Consider the following 18,976-nt stretch of genomic DNA (forward strand, 5'->3'; position numbering starts at 1 on the left):
CCTCCCCCCCCCCCCCCCCCCCCCCCCGCTTCTCTCTGAGGCTCTGTGGAGACCCACTTGTCCTGGGAAGTGTTCCAGTTATGCAGACTGCACCCCCGTGCAGAAGGGTCCTGGCCCCCTCGTGCGTGTTCTGTATTGCAGTGGGTTGCACTGGACCGGGCCTGTGGACTGTAGGGTTTCCAGGGCCAGGGCTCTGTTATTGGGTCTTTTGTACGCCTGTAAATGATGTGTCCCTCCATTCAGCGCCTCCTGCCAGGGCAGAAGCAGAAGAAGAAGCGCCAGGAGCCCACGCTGGAAGCCAAGCCCAAGAAATCGAAAGTGAAAAAGTTGGACAACCCAAGCCCGGCAGAGGAGCCCAGCACCCCCTCTCAGAGTAAGAGACGTGAGCAGCTCGACCTCAGCCAGGGACAGGCAGCCCCTGGGAGTTGCGGACGGGGGAGATAAGGAATCGGGGAAGGTTCTGAATCTCTCACACACCCCCCCACACCTGCTGCCCTCCTGGCTGTGCATTCCCTGAACAAATTACTCTTCTGTGCCGGCTTCCTGCCTCTCTCCTCTCCAGCAGCGCTGGGACAGCCAGCAAAGCCCTGGGCTTGTCCCCAGAACAAGGCACCGGCCCTCTCTGTGTGCCAGTGCCTGTGCTGGGACTGGGACTTGAGAATCCCAGCTGTGCTGGTAGGAGCTGTCCGGCGTGCATGGCCCCTTACAGGGCACGAAACCAGCTGCTGGTAGAAGAGGTTGAGCCCCTGTCTGTGGTGGTGCCTTGCTGTACTGCCCACAAAGCAGTGCCAGGCCGGCCGTGCACACAGGCAGACACCTCCAGGCATTTAGCCTGGCACAGTGCCTAAACTTTGCCTCCAAGACGCAGGCCTGTGCTCTGGGAGTGACCCCCGCAAAGCGTATTTGGACCTAGACATGAGCCAGGGCCAACCCCATCTGTATGCCCGTACAAGCCCCTAAATATAGGGGCGTCCCATGTATGAGCTCTCCCTCCCGGCACCCGTAGCCTCCCCTCCCCACTCTGATCCACCCACTCTGGAAGATCACCTCGGGGCCTCACTTCCATGGCCTCCAAGAGACAAACGGCCCCCCCATCCTTCCCCAACGAGAGACACCCCCATCCACTTCTCCCCTCCTGCAGTGCGCTACGGGGTAAGTGGAGTCTGACTTCATTCCAAGCCGCACCACACCGAGCATGTGCCGTTCCGCCCCCACTGCCAACTCCCTGCCTGTCCCGGTCTGTGTTTCTGTCCTCACTCTGGCCGCTCTCGCCGCATGCAGCTGTCAGGAAACTGAGGAAGAAGAAGGAGGAGAAACTGGAGGAGGAGAGTGAAAAGCAGCCCTACCCCAAATCCACCAAAGAGCCCAGGAAGAAGAAGGAAAGTCCCACGTCGCATTTCAGTGTGGCCAAAGCCTCGAAAAAGAAGCAGGGTAAGAAGGCGTTGGGCCGCTTCCACCCACGGGGTCTCTAATGCATGCTGCACACTCTCACACCCGCCACACCCAACCCTGGTACACAGCCACGACCAGACACACACCAGCATACAGGCCACAGGCTCCTGCCTGTGTCACAATCCAGCCACACACACTCACAGCCCAAACACAACAGCCAGGCCTGCACGCCACAACACAAGTGCACCCTCGCATTACCACGGCAACACAGCTTCACCACGCATACCGGGCCAAACACAACCCTTGTACACTGGCATTGTGCTCCCAATCCAACACACTGCTTTGCACTCACAACCCGATCCAAACAGTTACGCCATGCAAATGCAGTCCACACACACATTCATTCATTCATTTTATATATATATATATATATACGTGGCATTCACAATCCAGGACACAGCCCTGCACATATCCCACAATCCAAAAATCACACTGCAACACAATCTTCATCCAAACACAAAACAGCATCGTGCGTCCCAGTCCAACCCAGCCCTCCCACACACACTGTGCACTTTCAATCCAAACCCATCTGAAAGCCTGCTTGAAAATGCTCTCGGCACCACTGACGAACCGACCCCCTCCACCCCTAAAAGGCAATGAAAGGCCGCGTCCTGGGAAAGTCCCCAGCTCCCACATAGGGTGAGTAAGACCCGGCTCTGCTTTCGGAGGACAGCTGCACAGATCGGGCAGGTGGCTGTTGCAGTTTTCGGCCCCATTCTAATGCCTGTCCTCTAATGCACGCCAGGCGAATATTTCACCCACCCTGACCCACCAGCTCCTGTTCATTGGTGGGGGTCTGTGGGCAATTGCTCCATTCCTAGTTACTGTCTCTCCAGGGGAGGGAGGAGGCGAGGGATAAAGGAAAGGACTCCCTGTGGGATGCATTTACTGCACAGACTCCTAGGAAAAGCCCAGGAGGCAAGACAGTCACTAGGTGGCAGCCTTGTACCACACGCCCCCCCCTCCCCCACCACCTCCACAAACACACAAATTCTCTCACTCTCCTGCATAATACAGTGGCCTTTATTTTCTAACCTGCTATTTCCTACAGGGTAAACTCCTGAGGTAAAAAGCTCTAGCGCCTGATCTACACTGGGGGAAACACCCCAGCATTTCCAACCAGGTTTGAAACTGGTTCAGCTGGTGTAGTGTAGTCCAGACTGGCCAAACTGGTTCTCAAAGTGGTTTGTGTGTGTGTGTGTGTGTGTGTGTGTGTGTGTGTGTGTGTGGAGGGGTTCCCAGTGTGGGCCCAGTGAAGTCAGAGCAGCCCTCCGGACTGGAGGTTTCTAAGAAGGCTTTTAAGCACACTTTTACGCTTTCTTCTCACCCAGATTGATCCCATTTACACTGGCTGGCCAAGCCAGTTAGAAACCAGTTTTCCAGGATTCGTGATCAAATTTGGTTTGAGCCCCAGCATGGATTAGACTCCCAGATACTGGGTGAGTGAGGTGTAAGCAATGGGTGACATATGGCAATGGGTAGGTCCAGGTCCAGTGGGCCCCAAGCTAGTCCCCAGCTGTGGGGAAAGTTCCTCTAAACAGGGCAGGCGGAGCCGTCGACACAGTCACGTATTAACGTGGCTATGTCCATTTTTCTTTAATCTTCTTCTCATCCCTGTTCCGCTCCCTCCCCCCATCCCCGCACTTCCAGAGGACTCTGAGGAGGAGGAAGAGGAGGAGGCGGAGAATAATGACCCACCGAAAAAGCCAAAAAAGAAGCCCCCCAAAGAAATCCCAGCTGGAGAAAGCAGGGAGAGAAAACCCAAGCCGAAAGGTCAGCAGCTGGAGCCCCGGAGAAGGGGCTGGCATGTGGAGGTGAACCCTGGGGGGAGTGAGCCCTGCTGCGTGAGTGAGAGGAAGGATGCTCCAGCAGTGAGGGCGCTAGAGTAGGACTTGGGGGAGCTGGGTCAATTCCCTGCTCCTCCACAGACTCCGGGTGTGACCTTGGGTAAGTCACTCCCCCTTTACGAGCCTCAGTCCCCTCTCTGTGCGTTGGGGACCATAGGGAGTGAGGTGCTCAGATGCTATGGTGAGGCATGGCCTGGTGGAGTCCCCTCTGTCACTGGGGATCTGTGTGTGTACATCAGAATCCCTCTCCTGGAAACGTCCTAGGGGACAGGAGTGGAAGGATCCTTTTGCTGCATATTTCCATTTCCCTGTCAACTGAGGCAGCTGGGCTGGAGCTGGTGTTTCTTTGCCTGGCTTCGGGATCCCTCCTCTGCCTCCGCCTTGCGAGCAGACAGCCCGGGAGTCAGATGGAGCTCAGCATTCAGAGTTGTTCGCAGAGCTGAGCTTCCAAAGCCACTGCAGGGCATTGAGGGGCGGACGAGGCTCTTTCCAATCAAGCACCCTTGAGACTAAACCATGGGGGATTCACTTCTCCCAGCTGGAGTCCGAGTGCCTCACTGGGGACTCCAGCATATGGCTGAGGGAAAAGCACCTCCGCTGGCAGGGTGTTCTCAGCATTGTCTTCCAATTAGCCGTCTCCCAGAGGGACCAAGAGGGAATCTCTCTCCCCCGGGTCAGTGGAGCAGGCTCAGGCTAGGTGTTACGGGGGACACACTGCTAGAGAGCAGGAGATGGGGGCCTGGGACGCAGGCAGGTCATGGAGAGGGCAGCTCTGATCCAGGGAGAGCCAGGGCTCGGGGCTGGCCTGAGAGAAGCCCCAGCCAGAGATGGCGGGTTGCAATGGGTGGTTATTAGGGAAGTCGGCAGGACTAAGCGGTTAACACTCAGGCCAGGAATGAGCAGGGAGCACTGGCCAGCTGAGGCCCCAAGCCTCCTGGGAAGTGGCTGAGGGAGGAGGGCAGCAGAGGGCTGGGGCTGTCCTGTGTCTCCAGAGGTCCTGAAGTCATGTCCCTGTGTCCCCCTTCTCTCTCTCGTCTCCTCCCTGCCCCTTGCTCTCTCCCCTCAACAAACCTGGCTTTCCACCATTCCTCCCATTCCCTCTTTCCTTTCTCCCGGGCTTGTCCCCACTCCTCCCTGCTCTCTCGCCCTCCCTGCCCCATCTCTTACCCCTCGCTATTCCCTCCGCCCTCCCAGCTTGCTGCCCTTTCTCTCCCCTCCTGTCCTCACACTGTCTCCTTTCTCCCTCCCTGTAGGAGACAAAAGTGATTGCGATGCCAAGCCCAGAGCTGCCAAGCCCACGAAGAAGGAGCCAATGTCCATGTTCCAAGTGAGCGGGGACAAGAAGGAGAGAAAAGGCAAAAAGAAAGGTGAAGGGCGACAGCTGCCCATACATCCCCTGGGCCCCCAGAGCTCTCGTCATCCACAAAGGGTGCATGAGGAGTCACCACTGGTACCATGGGAGCCTTTGGGATATGGCTAGAGCTGAGTGGTCAGTTCTTGGATGGGAGACCTCCCAGGAAAACTCTGGTGATGCTTCAACAGGGGAAGCATCCTGCCCTGCCTCAGTGCTGACTCGGTTCCCCTGGCACGTGGCTGTACGACTTTTGGATGAGGTCTGTGCAATCAGTAATAGACCCATGGCATGTCTCCGAAGAGTGCAGGTGCTATATAAGAATGGCCATACTGGGTCAGACCAAAGGTCCATCTAGCCCAGTATCCTGTCTTCCCACAGTGGCCAATGCCAGGTTCCCCAGAGGGAATGAACAGAACAGGTAATCATCAAGTGATCCTTCCCCTGTCGTCCATTTCCAGCTTCTGGCAAACAGAGGCTAGGGACACCATCCCTGCCCATCCTGGCTAATAGCCATTGATGGACCTATCCTCCATGAACTTATCTAAGTTATTTTTTTTACCCTGTTATAGTCTTGGCCTTCACAACATCCCCTGGCAAAGAGTTCCACAGGTTGACTCTGCATTGTGTGAAGAAATACTTCCTTTTGTTTGTTTTAAACCTGCTGCCCATTCATTTAATTTGCTGACCCCTAGTTCTTGTGTAATGAGAAGGAGTAAATAACACTTCCTTATTTACTTTCCCCACACTGGTCATGATTTTATAGACCTCTATCATATCCCCCAATAGTTGTCTCTTTTCCAAGCTGAAAAGTCCCAGTCTTATTAATCTTGCCTCATATGGAAGCTGTTCCATACCCCTAATCATTTTTATTGCCCTTTTCTGAACCTTTTCCAATTCCAATATATCTTTTTTGAGATGGGGTGACCACATCTGCATGCAATATTCAAGATGTGAGTGTACCATGGATTTATATAGAGGCAATATGATATTTTCTGTCTTATTATCTATCCCTTTCTTAATGATTCCCAACATTCTGTTCGCCTTTTTGACTGCCGCTAGCCAGATCTTGACCAAATCCCACCCTGAGTAACTCCGTTCTCCTGAGCGAAATATCCCCTTGTCATGACAGATGTGTACGGTCCTTAGCTAACGTCTCTCGATGGCTTTGAGATCCTCAGACAAAAGACACGAGCGTTAGCACAGGGATCCGTAGCCCCTCTCTTGACTGATTCCTCTGTGCATGTGTCTGCCCCCATAGCCCCAGCTCTCACGAACAGCGAGGCGGAAGACGACTCTGATTCCAGCACCAAGCCAATCAAACCCGACACGAAAAAGGACACGGCTTCCATGTTCCAGGCGGGAGGAGACAGCCACAAAGAGAAGAAGACCAAAAAGAAAGGTGGGTGCTCCCTGAGTGGGGGGTGCACCATGGTGGGCTCTGGGCACAGAAGAGTACAAGTCCCATTGCTCAGGGCCAGCAGCAGGGCAGCACATGGGCAGATACCAGACACCTGGGGTTACGAACTCTTCCATCTTCGTCAGGTGGGGGTATTATTGTGAGTCATATGTTTGGGCTCTAGAGGAGGAGGATGTATTGCCCCCTGCTGGCTAATTTAGCTAGTGGAATCGGCCGTGTCCTTTGACTTGCCTTGTGCAGAAATGCCACAGTGGCCGCTTGCCCAGGCCTGGCCAATGTGATCGAGTTAGGATCCCTCCCTTTGTTGGCAGAGTACCCATCACATTGCTTCAGACATGACCTGCCGCCACCGGTTGGCTGTGCAGGTCATTTAAAATGCTCTGCTCCCGGACGACAGGCTGTGCCGAGGGTGGCCGCTGCCTCTATAAATCAATCCACCAGCGCCCTCCACCTGCCAGTGCACTCAGCTCCTCCCCGCCATCCCGCTGGGTTGACGAGTTCTGGGCCACTTCTGGGCAGCAGAGCGGGCAATGCCCATTGTGTGTTTCTGGTCTGCAGCTCTTCCCAAAGCCGCTGGAGAGGGGAGCGAGGGAGAGGCCTCGGAAAGCCCTCAGAAGAACTCCAATAAGAAAGGGAAAGGGAAGAAGTCCAAGAAGGTAAAAGGCCGGCAGGTCCGGGCTAATGGGCAGCGCGGGGAACGGGGGTTTCCTCACGGCTCCCTCACTCCTGGGTTATGGCAGCCCCAGAGCCAAGTCAAGGGGCATTTGCAGCAACTTTCTGGTGTTAATGCTGAAGGAGGGTGGGAGGATGCGCAGGCAGCCCATCTTGCAGAGCAGGGCCACGGAAAGAATAGAGGATGGGGCTGCCTAAAGGGGCCCCCAGCAGGTTCCCGTGACAGCTGGCGGGAGGGGGTTGCCCCGGCAGGTTCCCACAGTGGCTAGGAGGAGGAGGGGGTCGCCCCGGCAGGTTCCCGCAGTGGCCAGGGGGAGGAGGGGATCGCCCCGGCAGGTTCCCGCAGTGGCCAGGGAGAGGAGGGGGTCGCCCCGGCAGGTTCCCGCGGTGGCCGGGGGGAGGAGGGGGTCGCCCCGGCAGGTTCCCGCGGTGGCTGTGGGGACTAAGTTCAGAGAAGGGAAATGCTCAGGAGCCTGGCACTTGACCGGCCAGACCCAGGGGAAATGAGGAATATGGCCCAGGGAACAGCTCTGTGACTGGACAGGAAGGGAAAGGTACCAAAGCGAGATGCGGCCGGGCACACGTCACGCAGTGGTGGGTGTGTTTCTGGCTGCTAACTCTTTCTTGCCGGAAAGCCTTAGAGCCTGAAATGAGCCCTCCCTAAAGCCTTCTCCCCTTTCCATTCTGGGTGCCGGGCCACAGAAGGAGGAGAGGCCGCCATCCCCCATCATCGAAGTGGACAACCTGGAGGACTTTGTGCTGCGGCCGGCTCCTCAGGGGGTGACCATCAAGTGTCGGGTCACTCGAGACAAGAAGGGGATGGACCGGGGCCTCTATCCTACATATTACCTGCACCTGGACAATGAGAAAAAGGCAAGCAGTGAGGTCCCAGCCTATTAGACTGTGGAGTATCCCTCCCAGGGGAGCGGGGCAAGCCCCTCGCTCAGAGTGAGAGCTCAGTGGGGAACAGTTTTCCCACGGGAGTTTTTGCACAATTTTTCCCACCCTGAAATGAGGCGAAAAGTCCCCGTCTCAGAAAACACGGTGAGCCTATGATCATCTCAACCAGCATCAATCGAAGTGTTCCTTTTTGAGACGTTCGAAACGTTTAATTTCCACTTGGACCTTGTAACTTGGTTTTTAACCTGGTGTTAGTTGAATTGACAAAAGGGAAAGTCATTTTGAATCGTAAAGTGAACGGTTTTGTTCTGGACCTGTGGAATCGGCCGTCCTGGCAGCCTCAGCGTGTTTCAAACGTTCTTCGAATCGGGAGATTGGTTGAAACCGACCTTAGCTCGGGCAGGAAAAACTTTTTTGGGGGAAATTCCCTACCAGCTCTACTCAGGACACTTAAAGCCGGACAAAGCACTTGAAAATATACTATAGAGATGAACACTGGCCTAATGGGTCAGAAGCATCCCTAGCGTAAGCCTGAGGCAGCCACTGCAGTTACACCAAGGCTGAGTTTGTCCCAATGAGTCTGTCCCATCTCTACCTCCTGATATTCCATGGTGGTTTCCCCTCTTTGCTCCAGACTGAGAGCAGTGTTACGAACCCATGCAGCTGTGCCTGCGTACTGATGAGAGAAGGGTGACTGTCAGCACTCCTATTCGATTCAGGCCTACTGTGTCTGCCTGAAGATGCACCTCTCCCAGGAGCTGATGCCCCATTTCCAATGGTGATGCTGTTTCAGTGGCGCAGTTTTCACACTGCTCCTGGAGTAGGGCTGCAGCTTGCGATCTGAAATGCGTTTGTCCGCTGATTGATCTGTTCCCTTCCATCCATATTCCCACAATCCCTCTTGGGAGATACTCCAGGCTCTTTACATCCAGTGCAATTCTGTCGCTCCACAGGTGCAGTTAGAAAGCCCTAGCCACAGGGGGTACGTCTACACTGCAAAGAAAAACCCATGGCTGTCCAGGTGACTTGGGCTCGGGCTGTTCCATTGCTGTGTAGACTTTGGGGCCCTTCCACCTCGCAAACCCTGTGTAGACATATCCTGAGAGCCCAAGTCAATTGACCCAGGCTCTGAGACTGCACAATGGGTTTTTCTTTGCTGCATAGATATACCCAGTGTGTGAATACAAGGCCCGGCCCAGAACCGAACTCCCCAGGCTTAGCCAGTGTCTTTGAGAGTGTCTCCTTTTGGGAGATCCATAAGATGTCATCACAATCACAGCCCGGTGACATTGGGCCGCCACCCTCTCCTCTTGTGGCATGGTGTTCTGCTGCAGCGTGGGTCATGTAAATGTCACAAGACTGGCACTCACAAGCTTGTCCTATTGCAGAAGCCAGAATGTCCGAGAGGCCTAGAGCCACTGTCCCCAGAGACTTTAAAAAGACCCCCCGAGGAAGGTAAGGATCCATGGAAATCTAAGTCTCAGACATGAGTCTAGCAGTTAGTCTGGAACATGGTGAGCTCCCTAGTCATTCCCATCTCTTGTGGCAGTGCGTCTAGGCCCAGCTCCTGTGAAAGCTGCCTCCTGTGCTCCGAGCTTCTCCTGTGTGTTGACAGTTTCATTGTTCCAGGGAAGGCAACTGTCACAGGTGGTGGTGGTCATGGAGACAGAGACAGGCGATCTCTATGGTAGCTAAGGCCAGTCACCAAGAGGGCTTTGAATATCAGGATAGTGGCCTTGTACTGAGCTCTGTATTTACTAGGGAGGTAGTGCACTGCATGTTGTATTCCCAGCAGCCTGTTAGCAAGCAGCTTGAGTGTTTTGTGCCTGGTAGAACTTCTTCAAGGTGTGCGGCTTCAGTCCTACGTACTGTAAGTTGCAACAATTGAGCATCCCCTGCTCAGCCCCTGTAATCCAGCCCCCTCCTTCCCGTCTCCGACAGGTGTTCCTGCTGGCTGGTCGGAAGCGGAAAAAAAGCAAGACCTCGAACTACCTGATTTCCATTGACCCCACTGATTTGTCCCGAGGCGGAGAGAACTTCATTGGGAAGCTGAGGTACGAGAAAAGCTGTGGCACCGGGCAACACTGAGTCCTGGGCCACCTCCCATTTCCAGGAGTCCAGAGCAAATTCCCAGTAGGTGACAGTGCCAGGGAGTGAAGTGAGAATAGCCACTATATTGCAGCGTCTGCCCTGTACATCTGGAATCGTGCCAGCCTAGGTCTCCTGCTGCCTGGGTTATTTCCTGCATTCTGCTGTTCCTGCGGCTCTGAAGCCCGATCTGCTGGGATTTGTGTAAAATCGTGGTTTAGCAAACGCTGCCGCACAGTGAAGTGAACGTTGGGAGGGTCGGGGTGCTTGCACATCTAGGTCACGGGTTCAGATCCCATCCTGGTCGGTAATGAGTGAAAGTGGTCACCAACCGAGGGGTGTTCGGTGGCCTGCGTGCAGTGATTTGGTGGGTCCCAATCCTGTTCTCCGGGGACAGCTGTTCATATAATGAAAAGGGCCTTCGTACTTGACACGAATCAGCCCCCGGGCTGGCAGCCTCAGCGGAGCATCCAGGGATGGTCTGGGCCATTGGGACAGAACTCGTATCTCGGCCCTAGAGGGGTCCGTCCAGAGCAGGATAGGCCCATGGTGGGTGCAGTGTGAGAGCAGCCAGCCCTGTCCCCCCGTGGTCTGTCCCTGCTGCAGAGATACAGGGAGGACTCAAGTGTCCAGGACTGTCCATCTGGCTCCTTTCACTGGCACTAAATTGATGTCTAAAAGCTATCAGGAAACAGTGGGCAAGGGGTGATCCTTCCACCCCGCTCCCTCACTTCCCGGGCTCAGGTGCAGTTTTCCCATGTACATACCCTCCTTCCTACATGGAGATGTGGCCCACACTGCACCATTCAGATTTCCCCCCACCCCCCACCCCCCCTATTCAGGCTGGTTGGCTTACTACCTATTGTGCAGGCACCGCACTGATACTGCACGTAGGGTGGAAACTGGTCCTTCGATGGCTGACGTGGGGAGAACATGTCCCCCACAGACATGGGGAATGGGTCTTCCACTGAATCCCTCAGATGGAGGAATAAGTCCCACACAATTCAGCCCCCAAAAGAAAACTGCTGGAGGGAGGGGACCCAAGATTGGTGTGCATGCTGTTTAGGTTGCTGCTTCCCACTGCAGCCCAGCTGAGTCCTTCTGACTTTGTAGCTGGGGGTCACAGCTTTTCTGGCTGGAACTGGAGCCTCCTGTTACTAGACCTGGCTTCCGGACTGGCACTGGGGGAGCAGGGAGGGGAGAACTGGCTCGTCCGGTTCTTTCGGAAGCAGAGAAAGGTCACCTCTTGACAGTGCTTTCAGCGAGGAGGAGTCCTACACATCCCAGCAGCCTTCGCTGCGGGCCAGAGGCGTTCACTGTGGTCTGTTGGAGCAGGGAGCAGGAGGTAGCTGTGTGTATGGCAGTTCAGAGACGGGTTCCACCCTACGAGCACCCTACCCTGTCACATAAATGACAGGATGTTAGCTCAGAGCAAGTCAGTAGATATCGGAGGCTGGCTACCTCAGGCGTAGGCTAAGCACAGAGCTGCCCAGGGAGCCAAGACCTGTTCTACCTGCAGAGTTGCACCAGTTTACCTAAAGATGTGATTGTAAACTGATTTTGTTATACCAGCGCAACTCTGTGTGTGGACGCTCTTCGGTCAATGCAAACCTGTCTTCTTACATCGGGTTAGCGTGAGTGAGTAACTTTGCAGGTGGAAGTTACAGAGAGAACCAGTTTAAACCCATATATGAGTGTCCACATGAGACTTTGCATCCCTTTTTAAACCCTTTTAAGTTAATCCAGTGCAAATTCTGTGCACAGACAAGCCCCTACTTATATGGGGGTGTAGCAGAGCCAGTGTGTGGGTGATTCCCGTGGCCTCTAAACTGGCCAGTGTCTGTGACATGCTATTCTCCCGCTGCAGATGGTTTTGTTTCTGCTCAGTTGTGTGTATCAGGCACCTATCCAGAATCTTACCGACAATGCCCCTCAAAGCACGACAGCCCTGGTGTAAAGGAATCTGGGATGCATTTGCAGTTAGGAGACCTGCTCGGTTGCTGCGTTGGTGAAAAGGGTCACTGGCTAGCACGGTGGGATTGGAACCCCCAAGTCCCCTCCTTACTAGATCCAGCCCCACTTTGCTGGCATTTCCCTGGATAGCCATCTACACAAATGTGCTAGGCAAACTGATGGGCGCGATGGACCAGGGGAGCCGTGCACAAGGGGCAGCTGGGTCTGGAGGAAGCTAGGGAGCACTTCCATGCCTTGGGGTCTCATGTGGCCGTACAGAGCCTGGCCTGGTGCAGGTTGTTCCCTGTGCAGGATACAGCCCATGCCCCTCCCACCTCCCCATTAATCAGGTGCTTGTCAGTAAGTGACTGTCCTTGACAGACTCTGGTGGAGGAGAGCTGCTCCTGTCGCTCTCTGCGGAGAGATTTGGGTTTTGGGACCACTGCAAAGACCCCACGTCCCCTCCTGTTTCCTCCCTTTGATTGTGCTGCTGTGGAGATCTGCTGAGATACCCTGGTGCCCCGGAGACCCCTTTCATAGCACCACAGAGGGTAACCTAAGGAAGGGCAAATAGAGGATCAGAAGAGGGGTGACGGTGCCACATACACCCCCCCTCCCCCAGGTCCTCAGCCTGATTTCTGTCTTTCGTTGTAGATCCAATTTAATGGGGACTAAGTTTACTGTGTTTGATAACGGTGTGAACCCCGACAGAGCAAATGCCGACTGGTCGAACGTGCGACAGGAGCTGTCAGCCGTCGTGTATGTAAGTAACAGGTGTAGGCTCTTTCCACCCTCCCCCCGGTAGAGAGCCGCCCTCGCTGGGCAGCATCCCACAGTGGCTGCCCAAGGTCTCAGACTCCTGTGCCCATTGTGGTCTGTGCCAGATCGGGAGAGTCCTGGATTCATTGCCAGTAAGCGCGGCTGTCCTGCATCCTGTCCTGGAGAGCGGAGGTCTGTTGCTCCACCGGGCGGCGGCAGGGCGAGGTTCTCCCAGCTGCATGCACATCTGGATGGGAGGCGGGGCAGTGTGGAGCACTGCGTATCCCAGTCACGATAGGGAGTCCCAGACGCACACTGCTGGTACCAGTGGGTCAGGAAACAGCTGCTAAGTCTTGGAGTGGGATGTTTGTTCTCCCTGTTCAGCATGCGTGAGCCTCTGGTGACGTACTGATGAGACCGCTGGGGTTTCTGTTTCAGGAGACAAATGTTTTAGGGTTCAAAGGACCCCGGAAAATGACCGTGATCATCCCTGGAATGAATTCGGACAATGAGCGGGTGCCAATCCGGCCCCGAAACGTAAGTCAGCGCACCAGCCAGCAATGGTGGGAGCAGGACCCCCTTTCCTCCGTGGCATAGCCCACTTCTTAGCAATCCCTAAGGGAGGTGATACTTCCCCACCCAGGCACTCAGATACCACGGGGACAGGCACAGTATAAGAACTAGAACAGAATGGCAGAAGCCTACAGCTTGGAGATGATTTAAAGGGGCATGGCCAGCTCCCCTTGATGTCAGGAGTATGGGGGTGTGCACACATGGTATACAGCCTCATACGGACCCCGCACACCCCGGGAAATAGTCGCAGGGACTCCTAGGGGTAGAAAGACTCGTGCTGCCTCCTGAGCGTATTTTCTTGCTGGTCCCAGGATAACGACGGGCTGCTTACGAGATGGCAGAACAAGAACATGGACAACCTCATCGAGCTGCACAACAAGGCCCCGGTATGGAATGACGAGACCCAGTCTTACGTCCTGAACTTCCATGGCAGAGTCACCCACGCCTCCGTCAAGAACTTCCAGATCGTGCACGGCAACGATCGTAAGTCCGTAGGGAGAGTCATCCCGCAAGGTCGATTTCCCCGGTCAGGGAGCAGTGTGCGAGACACAGGCGATTCCCGCCAAAGGGGTGGGGATTGTCAGTCTGGAGGAATCTCACGCCATCTCTCCGGCTTAAGTTTTGTGCTTGTGAGCTTCGTTCTGGTCATGGTGAGCAGTGTTATCCTGGGGGAGAGTTGCTGTGTCCATGGGATATGAATGGAAAGCTGATCTGGGTCTTGATTGGCACCAGATGGGAACTGGGAGGATATGGTGTCCTCAGCAGCTTTTCATGCTGAGGTCAGGAGGTGGGCTGCTGCGGTCTGTCCCCAGAACACAGTCCTGGCGCCCTGCTCTGGGGCTCGCACGTTACTGACAAGGCAGCTACGGTGCTGGGCACGCACCTTACTGAGCACGGTCACTTCATTCGCCCTTTCTGCTCCCCGGGCGAAGGTAGCATCTGAGCCAAAGCGAGTTTCCGCTCCTGATGGTCACAGGGGGTCAGCGGAGTCTGCTCAGCTTCAGGCATCAGCCAGAGAGTCAGACATCCAGTGGTGGGGGCAGAATCTTTACCTGGGGGAGAAGGAACAGTCCCAGCAGGCTAAGTGGGGGGATTGGCAGCTGGAAAGGTCTTGTTCCCGCTCAGAAACTTGCAGTCCATTTGAACTGAGAGGAATCCTGGTGGGAGTTTCCGGACCATAATCTCACTTTAAATAAGGGGCTACGCTCTGCAAGGAACCTGCTCGGAGGGAGCGTTAGGCCCATTGCGCGAGCAGAATGGTACTCCTTAGGAGCCTTGCTGCTCACCGCTCTGGGCCCATGGCGGGCCAAATTCCTGCTCTGTGTGGATCGTGCTGGAGTGGAGCACCAGAGGGAGCCAGAGGGCCAGGCAGATTGTACTAGGGGACTGGGGCTACGTGGGTCTGGTGGACGGGGGAGCTCTGCAGTTCGGACGAAGTTCTGCAGTTCCCCAGCCTGGCTCGTGCAGCTTGAGCCTGGAACCTTCCTTGGGCACGGTTCTAGCGGCAAGAAAACTGTTCTCCTCTGGGCCTTTAAACAAGGGCTCTGCCTTGCTGTGCTCCCGGCTTAGCTTCTCGCTGCTGGTCACTGGATGAATAACTAGAATAAGGCCCTAGGACGACGCTGTCCAGAATTCCCCAGCCAGACCATCCGTGCCGCTGCTCACTCCTGGTGGGGCCCCCGCTGATGGGGAGAGCTCCCGGAGCAGGTCACTCCACCAGGGCCCCAACCTGGGCCAGCTGGGCCCAAGCCCGGAGCTGGGGGAGGCGGGACATGAGAGGCAGTGAGCACCCCCGCACCGAAACCCATTCGATAAGCTAAGTGTAGAGCCCGGAAAGGCTCATGGACCAACTCTAACGCTGGTGTAAGCAAGCCCAGCTCCCACTGATGCCAATAGCTGAGCGTCTGCCTACACCAGCGTTACATGGGCCCCTTTTGTGGTTGGTTTTGAATCCATTGCATCTGAACTCCCCGTATCCCATGTATGATCATAGAGGGAGAAATTCTAGGAATTATTTGGGGCCAGTTCTCTGGGCCTGTGCTCTGCTGGAAGTCAGGCTAGATCAGGGGTAGGCAACCTATGGCACTCGTGCCGAAGGCAGCATGTGAGCTGATTTTCAGTGGCACTCACCCTGTCCGGGTCCTGGCCACCGGTCCGGGGGGCTCTGCATTTTAATTTAATTTTAAATGAAGCTTCTTAAACATTTTAAAAACCTTACTTACTTTACATACAACAATAGTTTAGTTATATATTATAGACTTATAGAAAGAGACCTTCTAAAAACGTTAAAATGTATTACTGGCATGCAAAACCTTAAATTAGAGTGAATAAATGAAGACTTGGCACAGCACTTCTGAAAGGTTGCTGACCCCTGGCCTAGATGATCACCATGATCCCGTCTGGCCTTGGAATCTATGAAAATTCACCTCTGGGCAGAGTCCCAGCGCAACCACTTATGTCCCCCAATATGCACCACGTAAGTTCTCAAAAATCAGGCCTGTGGGGCTTAAAAGAGCTCGGGGCTAAATTTTCAAGCACTCAGCACCCACAAATGGGGCCCGGCGCTTTGGGAGCTGAGCTCTTTGGGAAACCTGGCCCCGAGCGGGGGGTGGGGTGGGGTGGTGATGGCTCCTAGGTGTTCAGCAATCCACAGACCTTGTTCAGCCTCTGCTCGGGGGAGTGAGTCTCACCCAGAGGCCGAAACAATCCTGTGTTGGCTCCATTCCGAGGCTGATGCTGGAGACAGAATGACATTTTACTTGGTTGGCTTCATGAGTTGGCTGGATTTGGAAGGTCCCTGAGAATCAGTCAGAGGGTTCGAAGTTCAGACAGCTGACTGCTTGGGGACTGTCGGGCTCCACCCACCCTGTACCCCAGACTCGCGGCAGAGACCACCTGCGAATATCTGAGCGAGGGCAGCTCAGCGGCTTTATGAAGCATGCAAAGCAGCGAGGGACTCTTCTGCCTGTCACCTGTCCAGTCCAATCAGGGGATGTTCGTGTCCAGAGTGTTGGATTACAGGACAGAAAGAACCTGTTGGGGGGCCCCCCGGTTATTTTTACAGATTTCCTGTCACCCTCGCTGGTGTAACAAAAGGAAGCCACGGGAGGGGCTGGGGGAGTGCCACTGCTGTGCTGAGAATGGTCAGGTCAGGAATTCTAGCAAGGGATCAGTTTCCCCTTGGGGGAGGCAGTGTTTGGGGCTCCTGTGTTCTCTTACCCTATCGGCGCTGAGAGGGGAAGGGCTGGTTCTGCTGATTAAATGGCAACGCTTATTGTCAGGCAGGTGGCTGAGTTCAGCCCCCACCCTGCTCAGTCCCCTCCTGTCTGCTGGGTTTGACATTTGAGCGAGAGCCCCGCGGCCTTTCAGTCCACCATGGCACGGTGCTTCACTCAGCCACAGCCTGGGAGCTGGCAGCAGGTGCAGGACCCACACATTCAAACTCGGAGACATGACGCATTGCTTCTTTGGAAGGTCACCTTCGATGGACAAACTGCAGAGGCTGGGTTCAAGCTGAGCCCCTGGGCATCCAGATCCCTAGGGGTACGACTTCAGCCACTGGGAGCTGAAAAACTGAGCTGGAAATGTCATCAGATGGACTTCCTCGTGGGTTTTCTGGCTGGGCTGCTGGGGGTAACAGCGCAGACAGGAATTCAGAGGTATAAAGGAGCACTTCATCCGGTGCCTCCTCCTAGTCAAGGATCTCAAAGCTTTGACATGCATTAATGAATCAAGCCTCTCAACCCGTTTAGTTATCCCTGGGTTACTGATGGGGAAACTGTTGCAGCTCACGAGTTTCAAAGTGACTGGGAGGGACCAGGACGCTGGAGATCTGAATTCTGTTCTGGGCTCTGCCACAGACTGCATAGCCTTGGGTAGTCTCCTAACTTAAGCCAGAGTTTTGGCTGCCTGGCTGGTTCGAGGGTGTGGGGCTTTGACCCTTGGCACTCAGATTAGCCCAGGAACCTGTTCGTGTGCGTGTTTGCGCTGATGGTCTCTTATCTCCTCTCTTTCAGCTGACTACATTGTGATGCAGTTCGGCCGTGTGGCGGACGACGCTTTCACCATGGACTATAACTACCCCATGTGTGCTGTGCAGGCTTTCGCCATTGCCCTGTCCAGCTTTGATGGGAAGCTGGCCTGTGAATAACACGCCTGGGAGCCCTACGTCCCTGACTTGTACTAAGCCTAGGCCAGTCGGAGGAGCAACGTTGCCAGTTGGAATGGCTGAGCAAGGCAGGGGTTTGCCTACAATACGGGGATCTGTGCTGACACTCGAGAACCCGTGAATCACACTGCGGATGTGAATAACAGCTGGACTGGTGTTACTAATGTTACCTGTCCACATCTGGAGAGTGGAGCTGAATGAGACCAAGTGGAGTCGTTAAATGCAAATACGTATCCACTGATTAGGGTGTAGCAGGTCAGATATCACACAGTCACCATTCCGTCTTCCTCAGCTTCCACCCTGATGGAAGAGATGGCCCCAAGCACTGCAAAGACGCTCTTTTAAGCTATAGTGGGTTGGATTGTTACTGTAGAATACCAGAGTACTCTTTGTACTCTTGTCTCCATTGAGTCTCTGGGTGGTTCAGAACTGGCCACTGGTCCCAGACTACAAAGCAGCTATATATTTAGCAGATGAGCCCGACGGTTGCTCTGACATCATCCTTTCAGGAAGTTCCTCAGAATCCCTGAAATACTTTTGTTTTTTAGATTCTGTTTTATATATTGTAGCATTAGGTTTAAATGACACAGGTGGGGGAGCAGGTTGTTTTAATTTGTTTTCTTTGTACTGATAATGGTCAATAAATGAAGAACTGTGGGACAAGTCTCTGTTCATTAAAAAAATGAAATTGAACTTCGTGCTGGACCAGAGTGCTTTCTATATCCCCAGAATAGGTACAGCAAGGGAATGGAAGGGTAAGTATCCCTCACATGCACTGTCCAGCCAACGTGATTCCTCCCTCTCCAGGCAGAAGATATATTGGATTCTTGGAGAGCAATACTCTGACCTCTAGCTATGCAGCAGACACGGCTGGTTCATGGAGAGCACCAGTCTGGGATGTACTTGTGAAGGTGCTTCTAACCAGCACTGGGCACAAGCTTCGTCAAGAGCTTATCTGGATTTTGTAGGAGCAGAGATGGACCTAATTCCAAACCTATGCATTACCATCTCCCCTGTGCACCCATTGGGAAGTGGACCCTTGTGACTATCTGCAGGCCCTGAACCTGGGCCCACATCCACAACACCAGCACCACCTGACGGGTCTACTAGTAACTGGAGTATTGGGATAAAGCCTTATGCTCCACTAAAGGTACCACCCGCAGGGACCTGATTGGAGAAGCTCCGGAATCCCTGATTTGGCCAAGTACACTATTTAAGCTAGAAAGAGACACAGTAAGTTGTCTGTACAACAAGGTGGATCCTGGCTTGTTGCTACCACAGACCCTGCCATCTGCTACCTGACTTCCAGTCTTGTTCCCAATCCTTGCCCTGTTCCTGGCTCCTGCCCTCAGCCTCATCCACTCACTGAATCCTGTCACCCTAGTTCCCAACGGCCCCAGCTCTGACCCTAGGCTACAACTCCTTGGATTCCGCTGGCCCTCGGCTGTGACCTCGACATTGGCTCTGACCACTGGGTGTGGCTGCCCAAGCCCCTCTGACACTCCTCCTCCCTTGCTTCTGACACCCAGGGCCTGATTCTCCATTGCCCTGTGTCTTGCGTAGTCATTTATAGCAGCGCAAACGGGATATAAAATGCTGCCATTGTGATTGGGTGGCGTTGGGCACTCGCTGTGCCACATAAAATGCTGGGCAATGGAGTCTCTGTCCATGCTCTGAGGTCGTTAACCTTTCCTTACGCTCCAAGGAGTCAGCCCTTGAGGAACTCCAAATCCCCTCTGCATGGTGTATGTAATCTCCCTCCTCCACTTCCTACAGGCCTTTCTGAATGAGAA

The 18,976-nt window shown here is 54.5% G+C and overlaps 1 protein-coding gene across 1 annotated transcript in view; it reads left to right on the plus strand.

The window, feature by feature from the left end:
- The window catches only part of TULP1 (TUB like protein 1), a 34,377-nt gene extending 16,537 nt beyond the window's left edge, over positions 1-17,840 (plus strand). Inside the window, exons 3-14 of the mRNA XM_034767475.1 lie at positions 244-373; positions 1,282-1,431; positions 3,103-3,225; positions 4,553-4,666; positions 5,912-6,052; positions 6,629-6,726; positions 7,445-7,615; positions 9,584-9,696; positions 12,338-12,446; positions 12,881-12,979; positions 13,327-13,498; positions 17,032-17,840. Coding sequence (XP_034623366.1) covers positions 244-373; positions 1,282-1,431; positions 3,103-3,225; positions 4,553-4,666; positions 5,912-6,052; positions 6,629-6,726; positions 7,445-7,615; positions 9,584-9,696; positions 12,338-12,446; positions 12,881-12,979; positions 13,327-13,498; positions 17,032-17,165 — 1,554 coding nt within the window. The 3' untranslated portion in view covers positions 17,166-17,840. The remainder of the gene's footprint in view (positions 1-243; positions 374-1,281; positions 1,432-3,102; positions 3,226-4,552; positions 4,667-5,911; positions 6,053-6,628; positions 6,727-7,444; positions 7,616-9,583; positions 9,697-12,337; positions 12,447-12,880; positions 12,980-13,326; positions 13,499-17,031) is intronic.
- Positions 17,841-18,976: the final 1,136 nt, after the last annotated feature.

Source organism: Trachemys scripta, chromosome 4, assembly GCF_013100865.1.
Source record: "Trachemys scripta elegans isolate TJP31775 chromosome 4, CAS_Tse_1.0, whole genome shotgun sequence".
Taxonomy (NCBI): Eukaryota; Metazoa; Chordata; order Testudines; family Emydidae; genus Trachemys; species Trachemys scripta.